This window comes from Penicillium cosmopolitanum, assembly GCF_028827165.1.
Source record: "Penicillium cosmopolitanum strain IBT 29677 chromosome Unknown utg000004l:1.0-4361866.0:1.0-4365735.0, whole genome shotgun sequence".
Taxonomy (NCBI): domain Eukaryota; kingdom Fungi; phylum Ascomycota; class Eurotiomycetes; order Eurotiales; family Aspergillaceae; genus Penicillium; species Penicillium cosmopolitanum.
The window spans coordinates 1241077-1258602 of NW_026622674.1; the positions used below are offsets into that span (position 1 = coordinate 1241077).

At 51.7% G+C, this 17526-nt stretch overlaps 7 protein-coding genes across 7 annotated transcripts; 5 read left to right on the forward strand and 2 right to left on the reverse strand.

Annotated features, from left to right (window-relative positions):
• Positions 1-23: 23 nt before the first annotated feature.
• On the forward strand, positions 24-3576 carry N7509_001892 (putative nonsense-mediated mRNA decay protein (Nmd5); the record flags this gene model as incomplete). The annotated part of the gene is made up of 7 exons (XM_056626529.1): positions 24-113; positions 186-264; positions 338-798; positions 864-1006; positions 1118-2985; positions 3042-3344; positions 3404-3576. 7 exons carry the CDS (start codon positions 24-26, stop codon positions 3574-3576), a joined length of 3117 nt encoding a protein of 1038 aa, XP_056492324.1.
• Positions 3577-4461: 885 nt separating this feature from the next.
• On the forward strand, positions 4462-4686 carry N7509_001893 (uncharacterized protein; the record flags this gene model as incomplete). Its single annotated transcript, XM_056626530.1, has 1 exon — positions 4462-4686. One exon carries the CDS (start codon positions 4462-4464, stop codon positions 4684-4686), a length of 225 nt encoding a protein of 74 aa, XP_056492325.1.
• Positions 4687-5111: 425 nt separating this feature from the next.
• vip1 (putative actin cytoskeleton protein (VIP1)) lies at positions 5112-6152 on the reverse strand (the record flags this gene model as incomplete). The annotated part of the gene is made up of 3 exons (XM_056626531.1): positions 5112-5793; positions 5913-5999; positions 6070-6152. 3 exons carry the CDS (start codon positions 6150-6152, stop codon positions 5112-5114), a joined length of 852 nt encoding a protein of 283 aa, XP_056492326.1.
• A 483-nt stretch (positions 6153-6635) lies between these two features.
• On the reverse strand, positions 6636-7616 carry N7509_001895 (uncharacterized protein; the record flags this gene model as incomplete). The annotated part of the gene is made up of 3 exons (XM_056626532.1): positions 6636-7232; positions 7307-7380; positions 7454-7616. 3 exons carry the CDS (start codon positions 7614-7616, stop codon positions 6636-6638), a joined length of 834 nt encoding a protein of 277 aa, XP_056492327.1.
• An 882-nt stretch (positions 7617-8498) lies between these two features.
• N7509_001896 (uncharacterized protein) lies at positions 8499-10137 on the forward strand (the record flags this gene model as incomplete). The annotated part of the gene is made up of 2 exons (XM_056626533.1): positions 8499-8541; positions 8579-10137. 2 exons carry the CDS (start codon positions 8499-8501, stop codon positions 10135-10137), a joined length of 1602 nt encoding a protein of 533 aa, XP_056492328.1.
• Positions 10138-11129: 992 nt separating this feature from the next.
• Positions 11130-14902, forward strand: N7509_001897 (carbamoyl-phosphate synthase (glutamine-hydrolyzing) CPA2; the record flags this gene model as incomplete). Its single annotated transcript, XM_056626534.1, has 4 exons — positions 11130-11481; positions 11681-14562; positions 14585-14737; positions 14795-14902. The coding sequence occupies 4 exons, from the start codon at positions 11130-11132 to the stop codon at positions 14900-14902; spliced, it is 3495 nt and encodes a 1164-aa protein (XP_056492329.1).
• Positions 14903-15575: 673 nt separating this feature from the next.
• N7509_001898 (S-adenosylmethionine-dependent methyltransferase) lies at positions 15576-17315 on the forward strand (the record flags this gene model as incomplete). The annotated part of the gene is made up of 3 exons (XM_056626535.1): positions 15576-15836; positions 16008-16304; positions 16380-17315. The coding sequence occupies 3 exons, from the start codon at positions 15576-15578 to the stop codon at positions 17313-17315; spliced, it is 1494 nt and encodes a 497-aa protein (XP_056492330.1).
• Between the last annotated feature and the right edge of the window lie 211 nt (positions 17316-17526).

The window sequence follows — 17526 nt, forward strand, 5'->3', positions numbered from 1 at the left end:
GGGTGCCCCAAGGTGTTGCGAAGATGGACGTCACAGCTCTTCGAGACCGCATCCAAACTACACTGGATCCGAATACGAGTATTCGCCAGCAAGCGGAGCTGGATCTCAAATATGTGCGTCACGTTGTTGAACGAACGTGGGACTGTGAGACTGATAGCGGGGGGGTGACCACCCCCATTTTCTAGGCCGAATCTCAGCCCGGTTTTATCAATGCGCTGTTGGATATTCTTCAGGGCGAGCAGAACAACGCCGTTCAACTCTCTGGTGAGCATCCCACTCCGTCCTGGTTTTTCCACTCTCCAATCTCTTCGTCCCTAACCATTCTCCGTCCCGCCAGCCGGTGTCTACCTCAAGAACCGTATCAACAGAGGTTGGGCGCCTATCGACGACAACCCGCAGCGTGCCCCCGTTCCCGAAGCTGAGAAGCCCGCTTTCCGTGAGCGACTGATCCCTGCCCTGGCCTCGACCCCGCCCAATGTCCGCGCCCAGCTCGTCCCTCTTCTCCAGAAGATCCTGCAGAACGATTTCCCTGAGAAGTGGCCCGGTTTCCTTGATCTGACCCTTCAGCTTCTCGGTACAAATGACGCGAATACTGTATATGCTGGATTGCAGTGCCTTCTGGCCGTCTGTCGCGTTTATCGCTACAAGGCCGGAGAGAAGCGGGAGGAGTTCGATAAGATTGTGGAGCACTCGTTTCCACAGTTACTTGGTATCGGTCAGAGACTAGTTGATGAGGAGAGTCTAGAGGCGGCCGAGATGCTTCGGATTATCGTCAAGTCCTACAAACATGCCATTTATGTGGGTAACCCAAGTCTCTCTATGTCATAGGACTTACAGGGGAACTAACTCGCATTGCTTTCTAGTTCGAGCTTTCGCCGGCCCTTCAGACCCACCAGGCCACTGTGGACTGGTGTACATTGTTCCTGCGAATCATCTCCAAGACGCCCCCCCGCAAGCTCCATGGGAGACTCGAAGGAGGAGCGCGAATTGAACCACTGGTGGAAGTGTAAGAAGTGGGCGTATGCCAACTTGAACCGTCTCTTCATTAGGTAAGGCCTCAGTCTTTTCGGGCTCTATTTTGAGACTCCCCGTTTAACATACAATTTTACCCCTCCAGATACGGTAACCCCTCCACGATGACCAAGTCCTCTACGCCCGACTACACCCAGTACGCAAAGACCTTCATCACCACTTTTGCGCCGGAAATCCTCAAGGGATACCTCCAGGAGATCGACAAGTGGGTGTCCAAGTCCCAATGGCTCAGCAACCCTGCTCTCTCCTACACTTTGATCTTCATGGAGGAGTGTGTCAAGCCCAAAGCGATGTGGGATCACTTGAAGCCGCATATGGATAACCTGATCGCGCATTTCGTCTTCCCTACTCTCTGCCAATCGGATGAGGATATCGAATTGTTCGAGGAGGACCCTTCAGAATACCTTCACCGCAAGCTAAACTACTATGAGGAGGTTTCAGCTCCTGATATCGCTGCAACAAACTTCCTTGTTGCCCTCACCAAGAACCGGAAGAAGCAGACATTCGCGATTCTTACATTCGTCAACAGCGTTGTCAGCAAGTACGAGGCTGCCCCCGATGACCAAAAGCTTCCCCGAGAGAAGGAGGGTGCTCTGCGTATGATTGGCTCTCTTTCTTCGGTCATTCTGGGCAAGAAGAGCCCTATCGCGGATCAGGTCGAATACTTCTTCGTCAGACACGTTTTCCCTGAATTCCGCAGTCCTCATGGATTCCTGCGTGCCCGGGCTTGCGACACCCTCGAGAAGTTTGAACAGCTTGACTTCAAAGACCCCAACAACCTTATGGTTATCTACCGCAATATCCTGGAGTCGATGACTGATTCCGAACTGCCCGTCCGTGTGGAAGCCGCTCTTGCCCTGCAGCCGCTGATCCGCCACGATGTCATCCGTACATCGATGCAGCAGAACATCCCGCAGATTATGCAGCAGCTTCTTAAGCTGGCCAACGAGGTTGATGTTGATGCTCTGGCCAACGTCATGGAGGACTTTGTTGAAGTTTTCTCTGCGGAACTGACTCCTTTCGCCGTGGCCCTGAGTGAGCAACTGCGCGACACCTACATGCGCATTGTTGGTGAAGTTCTTGAGCGAAACGCCACCAAGGGTGATGAGGAGGGCTTTGGTGACTTTTTGGACGACAAGAGTATCACCGCATTGGGTGTTCTACAGACCATCGGAACCCTCATTCTGACCCTTGAGAGCACTCCTGACGTTCTCTTGCATCTCGAGACCATTCTGATGCCAGTTATCAGCATCACATTGGAGAACAAGCTCTACGATTTGTACAACGAAATCTTTGAGATCATCGACAGCTGCACATTTGCATCCAAAAATATTTCGCCCACCATGTGGCAAGCATTTGAGCTGATCCACAAGACCTTCAAGGGCGGCGCTGAGCTCTACCTGGAGGATATGCTCCCTGCACTCGATAATTATGTTTCTTATGGATCCGACATGCTGGTTCAAAACCCAGCTTACATTGGTGCCCTCGCTGGAATGGTGGAGGATATCTTCCGGAACGAGAGTATCGGTGGTGTTGATCGCATCAGTGCTGCCAAGCTCGCTGAGGCTCTCATGCTCAACCTTCGCGGCAGCATCGACCAGTATATTCCTCTTTTCATCGAGTTGTCCATGAGCATCCTTGACCCCGCCGATGTGAAGGCCAAGACTTACCGCATCCACCTGATGGAGATGACCATCAATGCCATCTACTACAACCCCGTTCTCAGTCTCCAGGTCCTGGAGGCCAAGGGCTGGACTAACAAGTTCTTCAGCCTCTGGTTCTCCAACATCGACAACTTCCGTCGTGTTCACGATAAGAAGCTGTCTATTGCCGCCATCAGCTCGCTTCTTACCATGAAGGCGGGTGATGTTCCCGTCAGCGTCCAACAGGGCTGGCCAAGGCTGCTGCAGGGTGTGACAAGACTCTTCCAGACTCTGCCTGCTGCTCTTAAGCGTATGTACCCCGGGATCCACCCGACTTTATATTTGATTACTAACATTCTATTTTAGAACGCGATGAAACTACCAAAGAGTCCGACTTCACTCTCGATGACGACTTTGACGATGAAGATGAGGACAATGACTGGGATGGTGAAGTCGAATGGAACGAGGAAGAGGGTGAGACTGCAGCTGCCCTTGATGGTGACGTTGCGGATGAGAGTGCTGCCTACCTCGAATTCCTCAACCAGGAGGCTCGGAAATTCGGCTCGTTCGCCGATGACGAGTTTGAAGATGAGATGGACGAGGAGAGTCTACTTGAGACTCCATTGGACAAGCTTGAGCCGTACGGCATGTTCAAGAATGTATTCCTGAGTACGTCGCCTTACATGTTCACCTATCTACTATTTTGCATTCACTAACGATCTCTATAGACCTCCAGTCAGAGCAGCCCCAGCTGTATGACAGCCTGATCAAGGTCCTTGGCCCCGACGAGCAACAGATTATTCAGGCCGTCTTCCACGAGGCCGACGCCAAGGCTATGGTCGCTGCTGCCAACGCCGAAGCCGACGCTGCAGCGGGTATGCAGTCCAACGGCAACCAATAGACCAGCAGTACTTCACAGAGTTCAAATACTAGTACCATGCTGGTCACTGCTTCAATGTCTGGTTTCGTTTTAGGATCTCTCTCGCATCCTTTCTCACGAGACATATGCCAATTTCATGTCATCATCCCACTGTTTAGATCACGTCTTGCTCCCCCGTTTATATGTGCTTATGTTTCCTCTTTTTCTTTTCTTCCTCTCATGTCCCGCTGATGTGCTCTCAAAAAGTCGCTACCCCACTGCCCTTTCTAATCCGCCTCCCTGCACAGATTCCCCCAAGAACATCCCCCTCACGATATAGTACATCAGCTTCATCACAAATACTGAGTTCAAAATTTATTTCGAAACGTAGATCTTTACTAGATTTCCCCCTTTGACTACGGGTTTGGATTGTTTATCTATACGTCTCCCTATGTGATGTGTGTTCGCGTCGCGCGTGATGATATACAATGATGTCACTAACGGGCCTCGATCCAATTGAATCTCAAACCCGACAAGTAGCAAACAGTGGTAAACCCGTAAGTTGATTATGCTGGGAGAACCTGTTGCAAACCGCTCCCCGCGAGCGGCGGCATGTTGTAACGTCATGATGATGGAAAATCCAGAATGCCTGGTTTAGGTGATCACGTTTGTTGGAAATAAATGGTAACTTAAATGAGCTTGATTCTAGATTTCCAACATATCATTTAATTCAATCCAACCGAACGATTGTACTTACTATACCATCTACCCTGAATTCAGAAAGAGGTGAGTGAAGAGTCGGCTGCTTGATCTATACACCACACCAGACTTAGTCGCCACCTACATCTTTTCCGAACAAATCTAACACATCGTCGACGCAGAAACCATCGAACTCTTTTCTCACCTATCTTCTCAAACCTCAACATCATGTCGTCGCAATTACCCGGCCGCCAGTCCCCAGACCCATCCACTTTGACCGATGCCCAACAGCACGACGTCCCAGGCAGCGGCAAGATCGGCTCCACAATGGGCAACGCACGCCCAGCACCGGAATTTGCCCAGCAAAAGTCAGAGCAGCAGAAGCGGCACAGCTTGGAAAGCAACCCTGAACACGAATATGAGAGAATCGAGGCGGCGAAGTATGCGAAATAGGGCGTTTTCTTTTTGTTTTTTGATGAGATGATTTATGAGGGGTACTACAAGCATACTTCGAATGAAACCCAACTCAATGTTTATGGATAACTCTACTTAAAAATTTAAGAATGTTTATGGCATGACCTATTCGAACGATATTTTTATCTTTACTTAAGCTCTTACACGTGGGTGGGGGGTCTTGGCTACGGAAAACCTAGTACAGAGGTGGAAGTAGAATAGGGGATATTCCTATTATTCATATTCGCTTATTTGCATCAAAACGACCATGGAAACAAATACATTGCAATCGTAAATTCGTCCCGGGAAAGAAGCCATTATGAACGAGACATGGTAGACACAGAAAGCAAAGTCGATATCAACACGACCCTAAAGAATCACGCCAGTAAAGGAAAGGTATCACTATCCGACCGAATCACACCACTCTAAGCCTTAGGCTCGGCGGGTGGCACCGAGCCAGCAGGCTCAGAAGCAGGAACAACAGCCGGAGCAACGGCGGCAGCCTCAGCAGGCGCAGCAGCGGCAACAGCAGAGGTATCAGCGGGCGCAGCAGTAGTAGCAGTAGTAGCAGTAGTAGCATCACCCTCAGCGCCGCCCTTACCAAGCTTCAGATCAGCGAGACGACGAGCCTCATTGTGAATATCCCGGACCTGCTTATCAGTCTGGACGTAAAAGTCGCGCAACTTCTGGCCGTGAGGATGCTCAAGGGCCTTCTCGAAGTAATGGTTCAGACCGCGCCAGCCTGTGGCCGCCTTATCAGAGATCTTGTAGCTCTCATCGATATCCTTCGCGCGGCCGGTAGCGTTGAACTTGTTATCGAAGTTGCTTAGTGCGCTAGTGAAACGGCTTGAGAAACCGTGCTTTTGGTCCAGGGAGATCGCCTTTTGAATTGCGCCGTCGCTGACCACGTAGCCGTGTGCTAGGTACTCGGCTAGAATGCGCGAACGGGGCTTATCTTCCTGTGCGATTTCATGCTCGTCGTCGGTCTTTTCGCTTGCCCCGGTGGCTTGGGGTCCGGCGAGGTCGTTGATGTTGGAGGTTGGTTCGACGTGGACGGGGGAGCCGCCCAATTGGGTTTGGTCGAGGAGGAGGGCGGTTTTGGCGGCGCTGGATAAGGTCAGATTTTGTTACATGGGGGTTTGGGGATTGTAGGTGGAGGGAAGGGGAAAGGGGAAGGGGAAGTGGCGCCATTTGGATACAGTGAAACGCGGTGCGGGGTAGCTTACGCTTCCTTCTCGAATGTCACACTGGCGGACTTGGGAGAATCGGCCTCAGATGAGACGGGAGTGATGGACAGAGTCACAATCTTGCCACTATTGGGAGGAGACTTGGTTAGCAATGTAAAATATAGTATGGTGTCTGCCTGTCGTGGGAGCTGTATACCAGAAGCTAAAGAAGTCGCGAACATCTTTCTCAGAGGTTGCAGGCGAGATGCCGGAAACCTGAACAGTAGCGTGGGTAGACATGGTTATCGTAGGGTATCTTTGTAAAAAGCTGAATGGAAATGGGAAAGAAGTGCGAAAGGGAATCAGGAGGGGCACGCAAACAGGACTAAATACTCCAGAGAGATGATGCTGTCACAGTCACAGGCTAGAACCACGTAGGTACGCCACAGGTGACGTAGCGGTGGACTGCACCGCCTCAGGCTACTGCAAATTAAATCTAAATTCATCAAGGCTCCAGTGCTTGTGCTAGGACTAGTAACTAGTACGAGTACGGGTTCGATGATTAGTGGTTACTATCTATATTAGTGGGGACCGTACGGTTTACGGTGCTCCATGGCAATCGATGTGTTGCTAGAAGGTACTCGTACTGTACAGAAATCAAAGATAGAAATAAGAATAAAAATAAAAGAACGCTTCCTTAATTTATGTCTGCCTGCAGTGTCCAGAAATGTAATCGAAAGGTGCAACGCTCCGGGCTATGCGTCAAGAAGAAATGAACTAACACTAAATCTCCAAGTCCGCTCCTGTCGGTCCCTCAGAATGTCCCTCCTTCAGTTTTTTTAACGTACTCTCCAGCTCCCGCACCCGTCTCCGAAGCATATCGTTCTCTCGTCTGACAATATCAAACTCCGACTTGTGGAATGCAGCTTCCTCGCATCGTGACATGGGGGTACCGGTGTGACCAAGGTGGGTTTGCGACACCGAGTTCCGGTGAGGATAAATGGTAGGACTGCTACCGTAGGTTTCACCATGGGGGTATTGCGAATGCCAATGTGAATAAGACGGCAAGGACCCGACTGACGGTCGGCGAGATGTCAGAGATGCCTCGCGACTGCGAACGGGGCGAGTTGGCGCTTCGCGAGAGGGAGCAATCCCCGTCACGCTTCCAGTTCGAGGAGCTGGGGCTGACGGGGCGTGGGCACTGAGACTGGATGAAGATCGCTGTCGACGGGAAGATTGCGAGCGAGTCGAACTTCCCAGGTTCGGGGATGTGTAGTGGCCATCCGTAGAATCATTGAAATTGGAGGTGGAAGAAGCTGTCGATGCTGTGGATGTGGTTTGTTGACGGAGGAGGGAAAGTTCGCGGGTCAACCGATTCACCTAGATCAGAAACTTGTGTTAGGTACTGGTATTCGGTGTATTAAAAATAGCCTCTCGGTTCGAGTTGAACTCACCATCGCCTCCTGCTCCTTCTCCAAGACCATATGGAGATCCGATGGGGTGAGGGGTTTGGGATGCCGCAGTGGCCCTGGTGAACCAGTTAGTTCCGAGGTTTCCAAAAGATCATCCGATAACAGAAAGAAGTGGCGGGAGAAGCTTACCTTGAGCTGTACTCGTGATACCATACTCACTCGATCCCAGCGGTGGGCTCCCTGAGTGCTGGGTAGGAGCCGCATAGGAGGGTGTCACCATGGCTGGTAGCGCCGAGGTAGCGGCGCGGGGTCGACGGGGAGTGGAATCCAGGCCACTGAGATCGGGGGCCATGATGCCAGATCTGAGCAAACAGCAGGGACAGGGATGAGATGGGTATCAATGGCAGAGCTCCTCTGAACCTGCAGAAGGCATAAAGGAACTCGAACAAAGAGCAGCTGGCCAGCGAACTATAAACAGACTCGGAGGGCAGTGTTTTAGCGTCGGGCAGCGAAGGCGTGGCAGAGCTGATCAAAACAGCAGCCCCTTGATCGGAATTCTCCAGTGAACTTGAAACATTCCAGAGTGTGGGTGATGATGATCATCTGATGAAGGTTGGTGCAGGGAGGTGATTACTTATAACCTTGGAAGTTCAAATTATGACAGGGGAAGCCCCTCCCTAGGTAGTGACCATCCTGGGCACACTCACAGCACCAGTTGCAGGTGATCAATCGACTGGTCATTATTTGCCCAGGTTAGCGCGAAGCCTTGGAATCCAGAGTCTGTAGTAGCCATAAGTTTTATGAACTTGAAAGCATATATAACAGCATTCCAGTCCACCTGGTTCATAAAGTATGAACCACTTTCGCTGATCTATGACGAGATATATACTTCTACTTGAAATGTCTCAACTGGTCGATCGACCACATCTTTGGGCATCACTACACGTCACCATCCTAGTCCGAAGATAAGCAAGCCGAGAAACTCCTCGCAGCTCCAAAACAATATGTACTAATTAATGTACTCACTAGTTGTACTGTAAACTCCATGGTTGATCGGCATGACTAAGCATCCCAAATCGGCAAAACAACAACGAAAGTGTCGACATATCTTCAAGTTTGTTGTCTGCGAGGTTCCAGGATTCAATCTGACTCCATACCTACTGTAGTGCCTGCTAGCCACTGGGTACGAGGCACTTAGCCGTGGCAACTCTGGCAACTCCCTACCAATGACACCATGACCCGACCCGACGACCCCCCCTACCCACATTCCACCCTTCGTGAAACCGCTCGCTCCTTACATCAAGCCCCGACAAGAGGCTCTCCGCATTCGACAAGCCCTGACATTATACCTGCGCTCCTTTATCGTCTACACCGAAGATGCCGACCCGAACATCGCCCAATCCTACCTCGCTCTATGCGCGCCGACCGACGCCGTCGCCGACGTGAAGCGCATCCCTGCTGATCTCCCGGGACTACGAAAGGAATACCTAAAGGCACTCCAGGCCAATGTCGCTGCTAGGAAGGGGCTGCAGGCTGTGTCAGAGGATGTGGCCTCGCTGAGACGTCAAAGGGCAACCAGGCACCGCCCTGCTGACCCTGTCGATCCCCAGGAACCTGGGGCGGAGCTGCGAGATTATCTCCTGCTGCTGCGCGATCGACGTCGTCATGCCAAATTGAAGGTCTTCGAGCATTATCTTGCTGAGCTCCAAGTGAATGGATCTGCAGATCGGGCAGAGGATCTCGATGCCCGGGAGAGTCCTAATCAAGACTTGCTACTTTCGGAGGGTCTAGAGGCTGAGGGACCTGATCGTGGCAACCGTGACTCTCATACAGATCTCGAAGGTCTGGTTCATAACCTTGAACGAGCGGTGGTTCGTGCCCGGGCGCAATTGGATCGGGAAAAGCAGCTCTTCGAGAGAGTCAAGTCGCGACATGAGTCGAGAGAAGGGACACCCCCACGCGAACCTACGCCCGCCGTCAAACTCCAAGCCCTACGACGTACCCGTGATGAGTTAGTGCAATGGGTCGAGGAACGTCTCATCAGCGAAGGAGATCCTGACGAGAGTATGGTACAAGAATTACCGCCGGAGGAGATTGAAGAGGCCCAACATCTCATCGAAGAACAAAAGGCCAATATCAGCGAGCAATATGCCGCCTACCTCAAGGCTCGACGGGAACTACTCGATGTCGCATCCAAGGCCTGTCAACCTGTGACCGTGACAACTAAGCCTGCACTCCGACCAAGCCAACGCCCCGAGATCCCTACTGAAGAAGTACCAGCACCTGACCCGTTAGATGTGTTGGTCTTCGCGACGGAGAACCTCGCTCCACTATCCAAGAGCCAAAAGGCAATGGCACTCCAAAAAACCTATTTAACCAGTCTTCTCGCGAAAGAAAAATCTACCACTCTCCGGGCTCTACACCGTCTCCGTGACGAAAGTCATCTCCTCCCCGAATACCCTATTCTAGCCCGACAACCACGCTTCAAACATGCCGTTGCCGCCCTCAATTCTCGCAAGCCAGTCCAGAATACTCGTACTGATACCAACCCGCCCGATGAGCTGGTCAGTCTCGCCGAAGCGTGGTCATTTGCCTCGAACGCAGCGGGTACACAGGGGCGAGAATATGTACAGCAGAAGATTGCATTGGGGACGGAGGTTACGCAGGATGCCCGCAAGACACTCGGCGAAGTGTACGATATACTTAATCAAGATCTAGATGAGGTCATGCGTCAGGGTGTGGAGCAGGACTCGGAAGCGTCAGATATATGGGCCTCCGAAGCTCGCACAGGACGAGGGGCAAGTGGGTCTCGACAGGAAAAACGTGCCAAGGGGCCCTGGGGAGGGTTGAATGGGCGAGTGGGAATTGAATGAGGGGTATTTCAGTCAGTCGCATTACTGGGACTTGCAGATGAGGTGGATTGTTATTGCATCAATTGATATGCATGAAAATGCCCTCAATTGGGAGAAGCTACGATATACAGTATTCGGACTAGATGGAGGGGAACGAGTTGATAGACGTTTACATGGACTATGTATGTATTTTCCTCGTTCGTCATACCCTAAGTGCTAGCAGATCCTTACTCGTAAGGCTAGAGACAAATTTTCTCGTAAGAAGATAAGACGAAAGAGTGCCGGCCCGGGCTGGCGAGACGTCGATCCTGCACAGATAAGAAGTGCCAGTGGCTGGCAATGGCTACCAATGGCTACCAATGGCTACCAGTAAGGGTGCCCCAAGGTGGCCCAGAGTGGCCCAGGATGGCCCTAGTTTGTCCGGCATCGGCGCACCCCAACCACTTATTTGGTATGTGCATCAGTTGTTATATTATTGTCAAAATACGGACTGAATTCAATCTTAATTGAATTGTCTATACGAGTGTACCATGAAAGGTGTGCTTTGTGCATACCTATCTAAATTCTCTATGTACCAGTACTACTAGTAGTAAATAATTTAACAATTTAACACTGACGCAGCGTCATGGGGAGCCCCAGGATATCCACAGTCACTGTCAACTATTGATTGACTCATTCAGCCGGCGCAAAAATGCAGAAAAAATTGACAAACTTGACAACACGGAATTTTTTGGGATTAATCCACTCTATTCAGTCAATTCAGTCTTTTATTATATCCTGACACTCTAGAACAATTAGTTATCCTTTTCTCACTGCAATTGACTTCCCGACAATCTTTTTCTTTTCGTTGGAAGAAAAGAGAAGTGGAGCACGTACGGTGAAGGGGCGGCCAATTAGCGAAGCGGTGGGGGAAAAAAAAGACCTCCGCAGCATCGAGGACTCATCTTCTACAACCACTTCAAGTTCCCACCTTCGAGCCATTGAACTGCTGTCTCCGACGCTTTCGCGCCGCCATGGTTCTTGCAGCTCGTTGTGGGCAGGCTGCCACCCTCCTGCGCCAGCGATGCCTCGTTGAGGCTCGCCCGGCCTTGTCTCTCCGCACTTTCACCTCTCAGACCTCCGTTCGCTCCACGGCATCGGCCCTGCGCCTGCAGAAGCTCCCCTCGCCGGCTCGCTCCCAGCAGCTGCGCTCCTTCTCCAGCTCGATCCGTCGCCTGGCCGAGGCCCAGCAGACTCCCACTGCTGAGTCTTACCTCAACAGCGGTGCCGTCAAGACTGGCAGCAACCTCGTTGACGTGAAGAAGGTCCTGGTCATTGGTTCCGGTGGTCTGAGCATTGGCCAGGCTGGTGAATTCGATTACTCCGGTATGTTCAATGCGTGAAATGGAATTGGGATGACGCATGAGTGTGATATCTCCGCACCGGAGTGAATGCGAGGGAGCTCGCGTGCTCTCCTTCTCTCCCGCGGAGAATCACATGGAGCGTCGTTTCGCCATCTTCACACAATTTCCCCAGCTGCTTCCCCCTCACGGCAGTAACTAATGTTCTGCTTTGCTTCAATTAGGCTCCCAGGCTCTCAAGGCCCTCAAGGAGGCTGGTGTCCAGTCCGTCCTGATCAACCCCAACATCGCGACTATCCAGACCGACCACAAGCTGGCCGATGAGGTCTACTACCTCCCCGTCACTCCCGAATATGTCACCCACGTCATTGAGCGCGAGCGTCCCGATGGCATCCTGCTCACCTTCGGTGGTCAGACTGGTCTGAACCTGGGTGTTCAGATGAACCGCATGGGTATCTTCGAGCGCTATGGCGTCAAGGTCCTGGGAACCAGCATTAAGACTCTCGAGACCAGTGAGGACCGTGAGCTTTTCTCCCAGGCCCTGAACGAGATCAACATTCCCATTGCCGAGTCCGTTGCTGTCGAGACCGTTGATGATGCTCTGAAGGCCGCCGAGGAGGTTGGCTACCCCATCATCGTCCGTTCCGCCTACGCCCTGGGTGGTCTGGGTTCTGGCTTCGCTTCCAACGCCGATGAGCTGCGTGATCTGTCTTCCCGCTCTCTGTCTCTCGCTCCCCAGATTCTCGTTGAGAAGTCCCTGAAGGGCTGGAAGGAGGTCGAGTACGAGGTTGTCCGTGACGCTGCCAACAACTGCATCACTGTTTGCAACATGGAGAACTTCGATCCCCTCGGTGTTCACACCGGTGATTCTATCGTCGTTGCCCCCAGTCAGACTTTGTCCGATGAGGAGTACCACATGCTCCGTACTGCCGCCATCAAGATCGTCCGCCACCTGGGCGTCGTTGGTGAGTGTAACGTGCAGTACGCTCTGCAGCCCGATGGACTCGACTACCGTGTCATTGAGGTTAACGCCCGTCTGTCTCGTTCGTCTGCTCTGGCTTCCAAGGCCACTGGCTACCCCCTGGCCTACACTGCTGCCAAGATTGGTCTCGGCCACACTCTTCCCGAGCTTCCCAATGCCGTCACCAAGACCACCACTGCCAACTTCGAGCCCAGTCTGGACTACATTGTCACCAAGATCCCCCGTTGGGATCTGAGCAAGTTCCAGCACGTCAACCGTGACATCGGCAGTGCTATGAAGTCTGTCGGTGAGGTTATGGCTATTGGCCGTACCTTCGAGGAGTCCCTCCAGAAGGCTATCCGCCAGGTCGACCCTAAGTACCTTGGTCTCCAGGGTGACCACTTCGAGAACCTTGATGATGTTCTCACGAACCCCACTGACCGCCGCTGGTTGGCCGTTGGCCAGGCTATGCTCCACGAGGGCTACACCGTTGACCGGGTTCACGAGCTCAGCAAGATCGACAAGTGGTTCTTGTACAAGATCCAGAACATCGTTGACTGCCACAACGAGCTGAAGGAGATTGGCAGCCTTTTCGGTGTCAAGCCCGAGATGATGATGAAGTCCAAGAAGCTCGGCTTCTCTGACAAGCAGATCTCCCTCCTGGTTGGTGCCTCTGAGGATGATGTCCGTGCTCGCCGTAAGTCCTTCGGTATCACTCCTTGGGTTAAGAAGATTGATACCCTGGCTGCTGAGTTCCCTGCCGACACCAACTACCTGTACACCACCTACAACGCTACCTCCCACGATGTCAGCTTCGATGACCATGGAATCATCATCCTGGGTAGCGGTGTTTACCGTATTGGTAGCTCCGTTGAGTTCGATTGGTGTGCCGTTAACGCCACCCTGTCTCTGCGCAACATGGGCAAGAAGACTGTCATGATCAACTACAACCCCGAGACCTACTCCACTGACTTCGATACCGCTGACAAGCTGTACTTCGAGGAGCTGAGCTACGAGCGTGTTATGGATATCTACGAGCTCGAGAACTCCAGTGGTGTCGTAGTGTCTGTCGGTGGCCAGCTTCCTCAGAACATTGCTCTGCGTCTCCAGGAGACTGGTAACGCTACTGTTCTTGGTACGAACCCCGAGGATATTGACAAAGCTGAGGACCGTCACAAGTTCTCCCAGATCCTGGACAGCATTGGTGTCGACCAGCCCGCCTGGAAGGAGCTGAGCTCCGTTTCCGAGGCCGAGAAGTTCGCCGATTCCGTCGGCTACCCCGTTCTGGTCCGTCCCTCTTACGTTCTGTCCGGTGCCGCCATGAACGTCATCTACAGTGTTGATGAGCTCAAGGAGAAGCTTCTCAACGCTTCCGCTGTCTCCCCCGACCACCCCGTTGTTATCACCAAGTTCATCGAGGGTGCTGAGGAGATCGATGTTGACGCTGTCGCCTCCAACGGTAACCTCATCCTCCACGCCGTCAGTGAGCACGTTGAGCCCGCTGGTGTCCACTCTGGTGATGCCACTCTGGTCCTGCCCCCTGCCAACCTCGATGCCTCCATCATGAGCCGTGTCAAGGAGATCGCTGAGAAGGTCGCCAAGGCCTGGAACATCACCGGTCCCTTCAACATGCAGATCATCAAGGCCGACGCGGAGGGTGCTGAGCCCCAGCTGAAGGTCATCGAGTGCAACCTGCGTGCCTCTCGCTCTTTCCCCTTCGTCAGCAAGGTCCTGGGTACCAACTTCATTGACGTCGCCACCAAGGCTCTCGTCGGTCGTGATGTCCCCGAGCCCGTTGACCTGATGGCTGAGAAGCGTGACTACCTGGCCACTAAGGTTCCCCAGTTCTCCTGGACCCGTCTGGCTGGTGCTGACCCCTTCCTGGGCGTCGAGATGTCCTCCACTGGTGAGATTGCTTGCTTCGGTAAGGACCTGGTCGAGGCCTACTGGTCCTCTCTCCAGTCCACCATGAACTTCCGCATGCCTGAGTCTGGCGAGGGTATCCTGCTTGGCGGTGATGTCACCCAGCCTTACCTGGCCAATATCGTCGACTACCTGAACCCTCTGGGCTACAAGTTCTACGCTGCCAACCCTGAGGTCAAGGCTCACATCGAGAAGACCTGCAAGGACAACGCCTCCGTCCAGGTCATCGAGTTTCCCCAAGAAGGACAAGCGTGCCCTCCGTGAGGTCTTCGAGAAGTACGACATCCGTGGTTGCTTCAACCTGGCCAAGACCCGCGGCAAGACCCAGCTGGATGAGGACTACGTGATGCGCCGTAACGCTGTCGACTTCAGCGTTCCCCTCTTCATGGAGCCCAAGGTAAGCATTTGCATCTCCATTCACGTTATTGCTACACTTATACTAACCTTTTCACAGACTGCCCAACTCTTCGCTCAGTGCATGAACGAGAAGATGCCCCGCCAGGAGGGTATTCCCTCCGAGGTCCGCAGCTGGTCCGAGTTCGTCGGCGGCAAGCTGCTGTAAATTGATAATTTAAACCCTTGCACAAAATGACAGAAAGAGCCCTCTCCCCAAATACGCCACAACACAACACAACACAACTAGGCGAGCCTGCCTAACACCCCTTGTCATACCTTGTCACGACGGTGTAGTAGGCTATAGGGTATCTTGTTGATAGATGGCGTGCATTTTTCCTTTTCTCTCTTTTTCCCGCTCTATATTCGGTTTCTTTTTTGGATGGTACTTGAGGTTTTTCCTTTTTTCCCCTGTGGCGAAATGAAATGTTGGTTGGAATTCAGAGTTACATTTAACACATTTCCCTCCGTCTCCCAAATGATCTATATCTTGCCTAACGAATTGGGTCTGCTTCTTACCTGTTTTTTTGCCGGGAATTTGTTTGTAGTCGATTGGTTTTGTGTTTCAGCGACAAAAGAACTTTTCTATATTATTCTTGTTCCTCCTGGTAGACAAATGTAGTGTCTGTGTAGGATTGCGTGTGCCTAGTTTTCATTTCCCCTATCGCTAGAACAGAAAATGATCTGCTGCCCTTGAACAAATTGGAATAGTCTACCTTAGGGTATCTACCAGGCGTGGGCCAAAGAGGTCAAATGCACATGACTAATCCAGATCAGCATCTTCCCGCGTATATCAGAGAGCGATATTGGCGGTGGAATGCACATCACAACCATCCTGAAAAATGTCTTCTCGGAGTCCTCTACCATCTGTCAGTACCAAAACAGAGCCACGTTCCTCCGGGGACATGGGCAATGGCCTCTTTGCCACCTCGGATATAAATGTCGGTGAAGATGTGATGCACGCCAAAGTGCCGTTTGTGGCCGTTCTTGATACGTCGCGCCTGGAAGATACCTGCTCCGGCTGCTTTGGAAAAAGGCAGATGGAAAATAGTGCAGAGCTAAAGGCTTGTACGGGGTGTCGGGTGGTTAAATACTGCGATCGGGTGAGTCAGTTCAAGCTCCATAACTATTATCTTTGTTTCGTCTGTTTTTATTCTTATGCGGGCGATTGATTGGTTCGTGTGGCGGGACTGCCTGCATCTGCGTCTGTATATCGATTTTGATGATTGATTTTGCCCCGAGAAAATCTTCTAATAAACCTTTGAAAACTCTAGACCTGTCAATCTAAAGATTGGAAATTCGCCCACGCGGGGGAATGTCCTATTTACCAGAAGGTGAAGCCTAATGTCCTGCCCAACAACGCGCGCGCTATCATGCGCATGGTTGTTCGCACTGGTCGCGGAAAATACAGTTCTCAGGAGCTGGATACTCTTTCCAAGCTCGAGACGCATATGAATGAGATTCAGGAGCTTCAAGCCAACCTCGACCGGATTATCTCGACCTCGAAAGCTGTCAAGAACTACTCGGAGACAGATATGACCGAGAATGTTATCATGACTTACGCAGCTCAGGTAAGAGGATCTTGAAAATTTGACACTGTCGAATCAATATACCCCTTAAAGGATTTCCGTTAACCGATATCCTAGCTTGAGCTCAACTCATTCAATCTGACAACCGCCCTTTACGACCGAGTCGGGCTATACATGCATCCTTACGCGGCTCTGATCAACCATAGCTGCGAGTATAACTCGACTGTCGGATTCGACGGAGAGGAGCTATTCGTCAAGGCAATTCGTCCAATCAAAAAAGACGAAGAAATCTTCATATCCTACATCGACACAACGACCCCGAAACAAGTCCGGCGCAAAGAACTATCCGAAAGATATTTCTTCGACTGCAAATGTCCGAAATGCGCCGACACCCAAGAAGAAAAGCTCAACTTCAAAGAATACTCCTCTACCGAAGAAAAAGCAGAAAAAACCGCCCTCGAAGAAGCCGAGCGAAAAGCACTAGAACTAATGCAAACCGCCAGTGCATCAAGCACAACACCAGCCGAAACGATCAAAAACCTCGAAAAGGCCCTCCACACCCTAAAGTCAGCATCCGGCTGGCCCTTAACGCGTCAACCATACGCTTCTCTCCGCGACGACCTGATCGTAGCCCTCCTCTCAGCCAATAGCTTCAGCAAAACATTTATCCACGCTGCAATTCGATACCTCCGCGTCGACCCTATATTGTACAGTCCCGCACACCCAGTCCGACACGTGCACGCGTGGATTCTGGCGAAGTTGGCCATCTTCTTGTCTCAGGGATATGAGCCTGACCCGGCAGATCCTATTCAATTGCACGACTTTGGGATCAACTTTCATTATATACTGTGGTATATTCTTGCTGATTTGGCTAGTAAGCAGATGGAGAGTTGTACTGTGCCTGGATTTAAGAAATTGGTCGCGGCCAATTTTCAGCAGGTTCATGCTGAGTTTAAGGCTAATGGTATTGATCCGAGTACGGCGAAGCCGCTTGTTAGTGCTGAGTGGGTGAAGCTTGAGAAGTTAGTTCAGTTTGCTTTGGATAGGGAATGATCCATCGTACTAGTTGGGTAACAAAAATCAAAGTGCTTGTATGCTTCTTCTACTCTTCTAGTAGTAAGATCTTTCCCCGGCGTGAAAACTTGAAGAAGGCGTGATGTGATTTCTGTCGATGATACGATCATTTTACTTCAAGGTAGGGAGCCCTGGAGGAAGAGGTCTAGGAGCCGAAATTCACGCTGTAAACCTTGGATATGTGTAATTT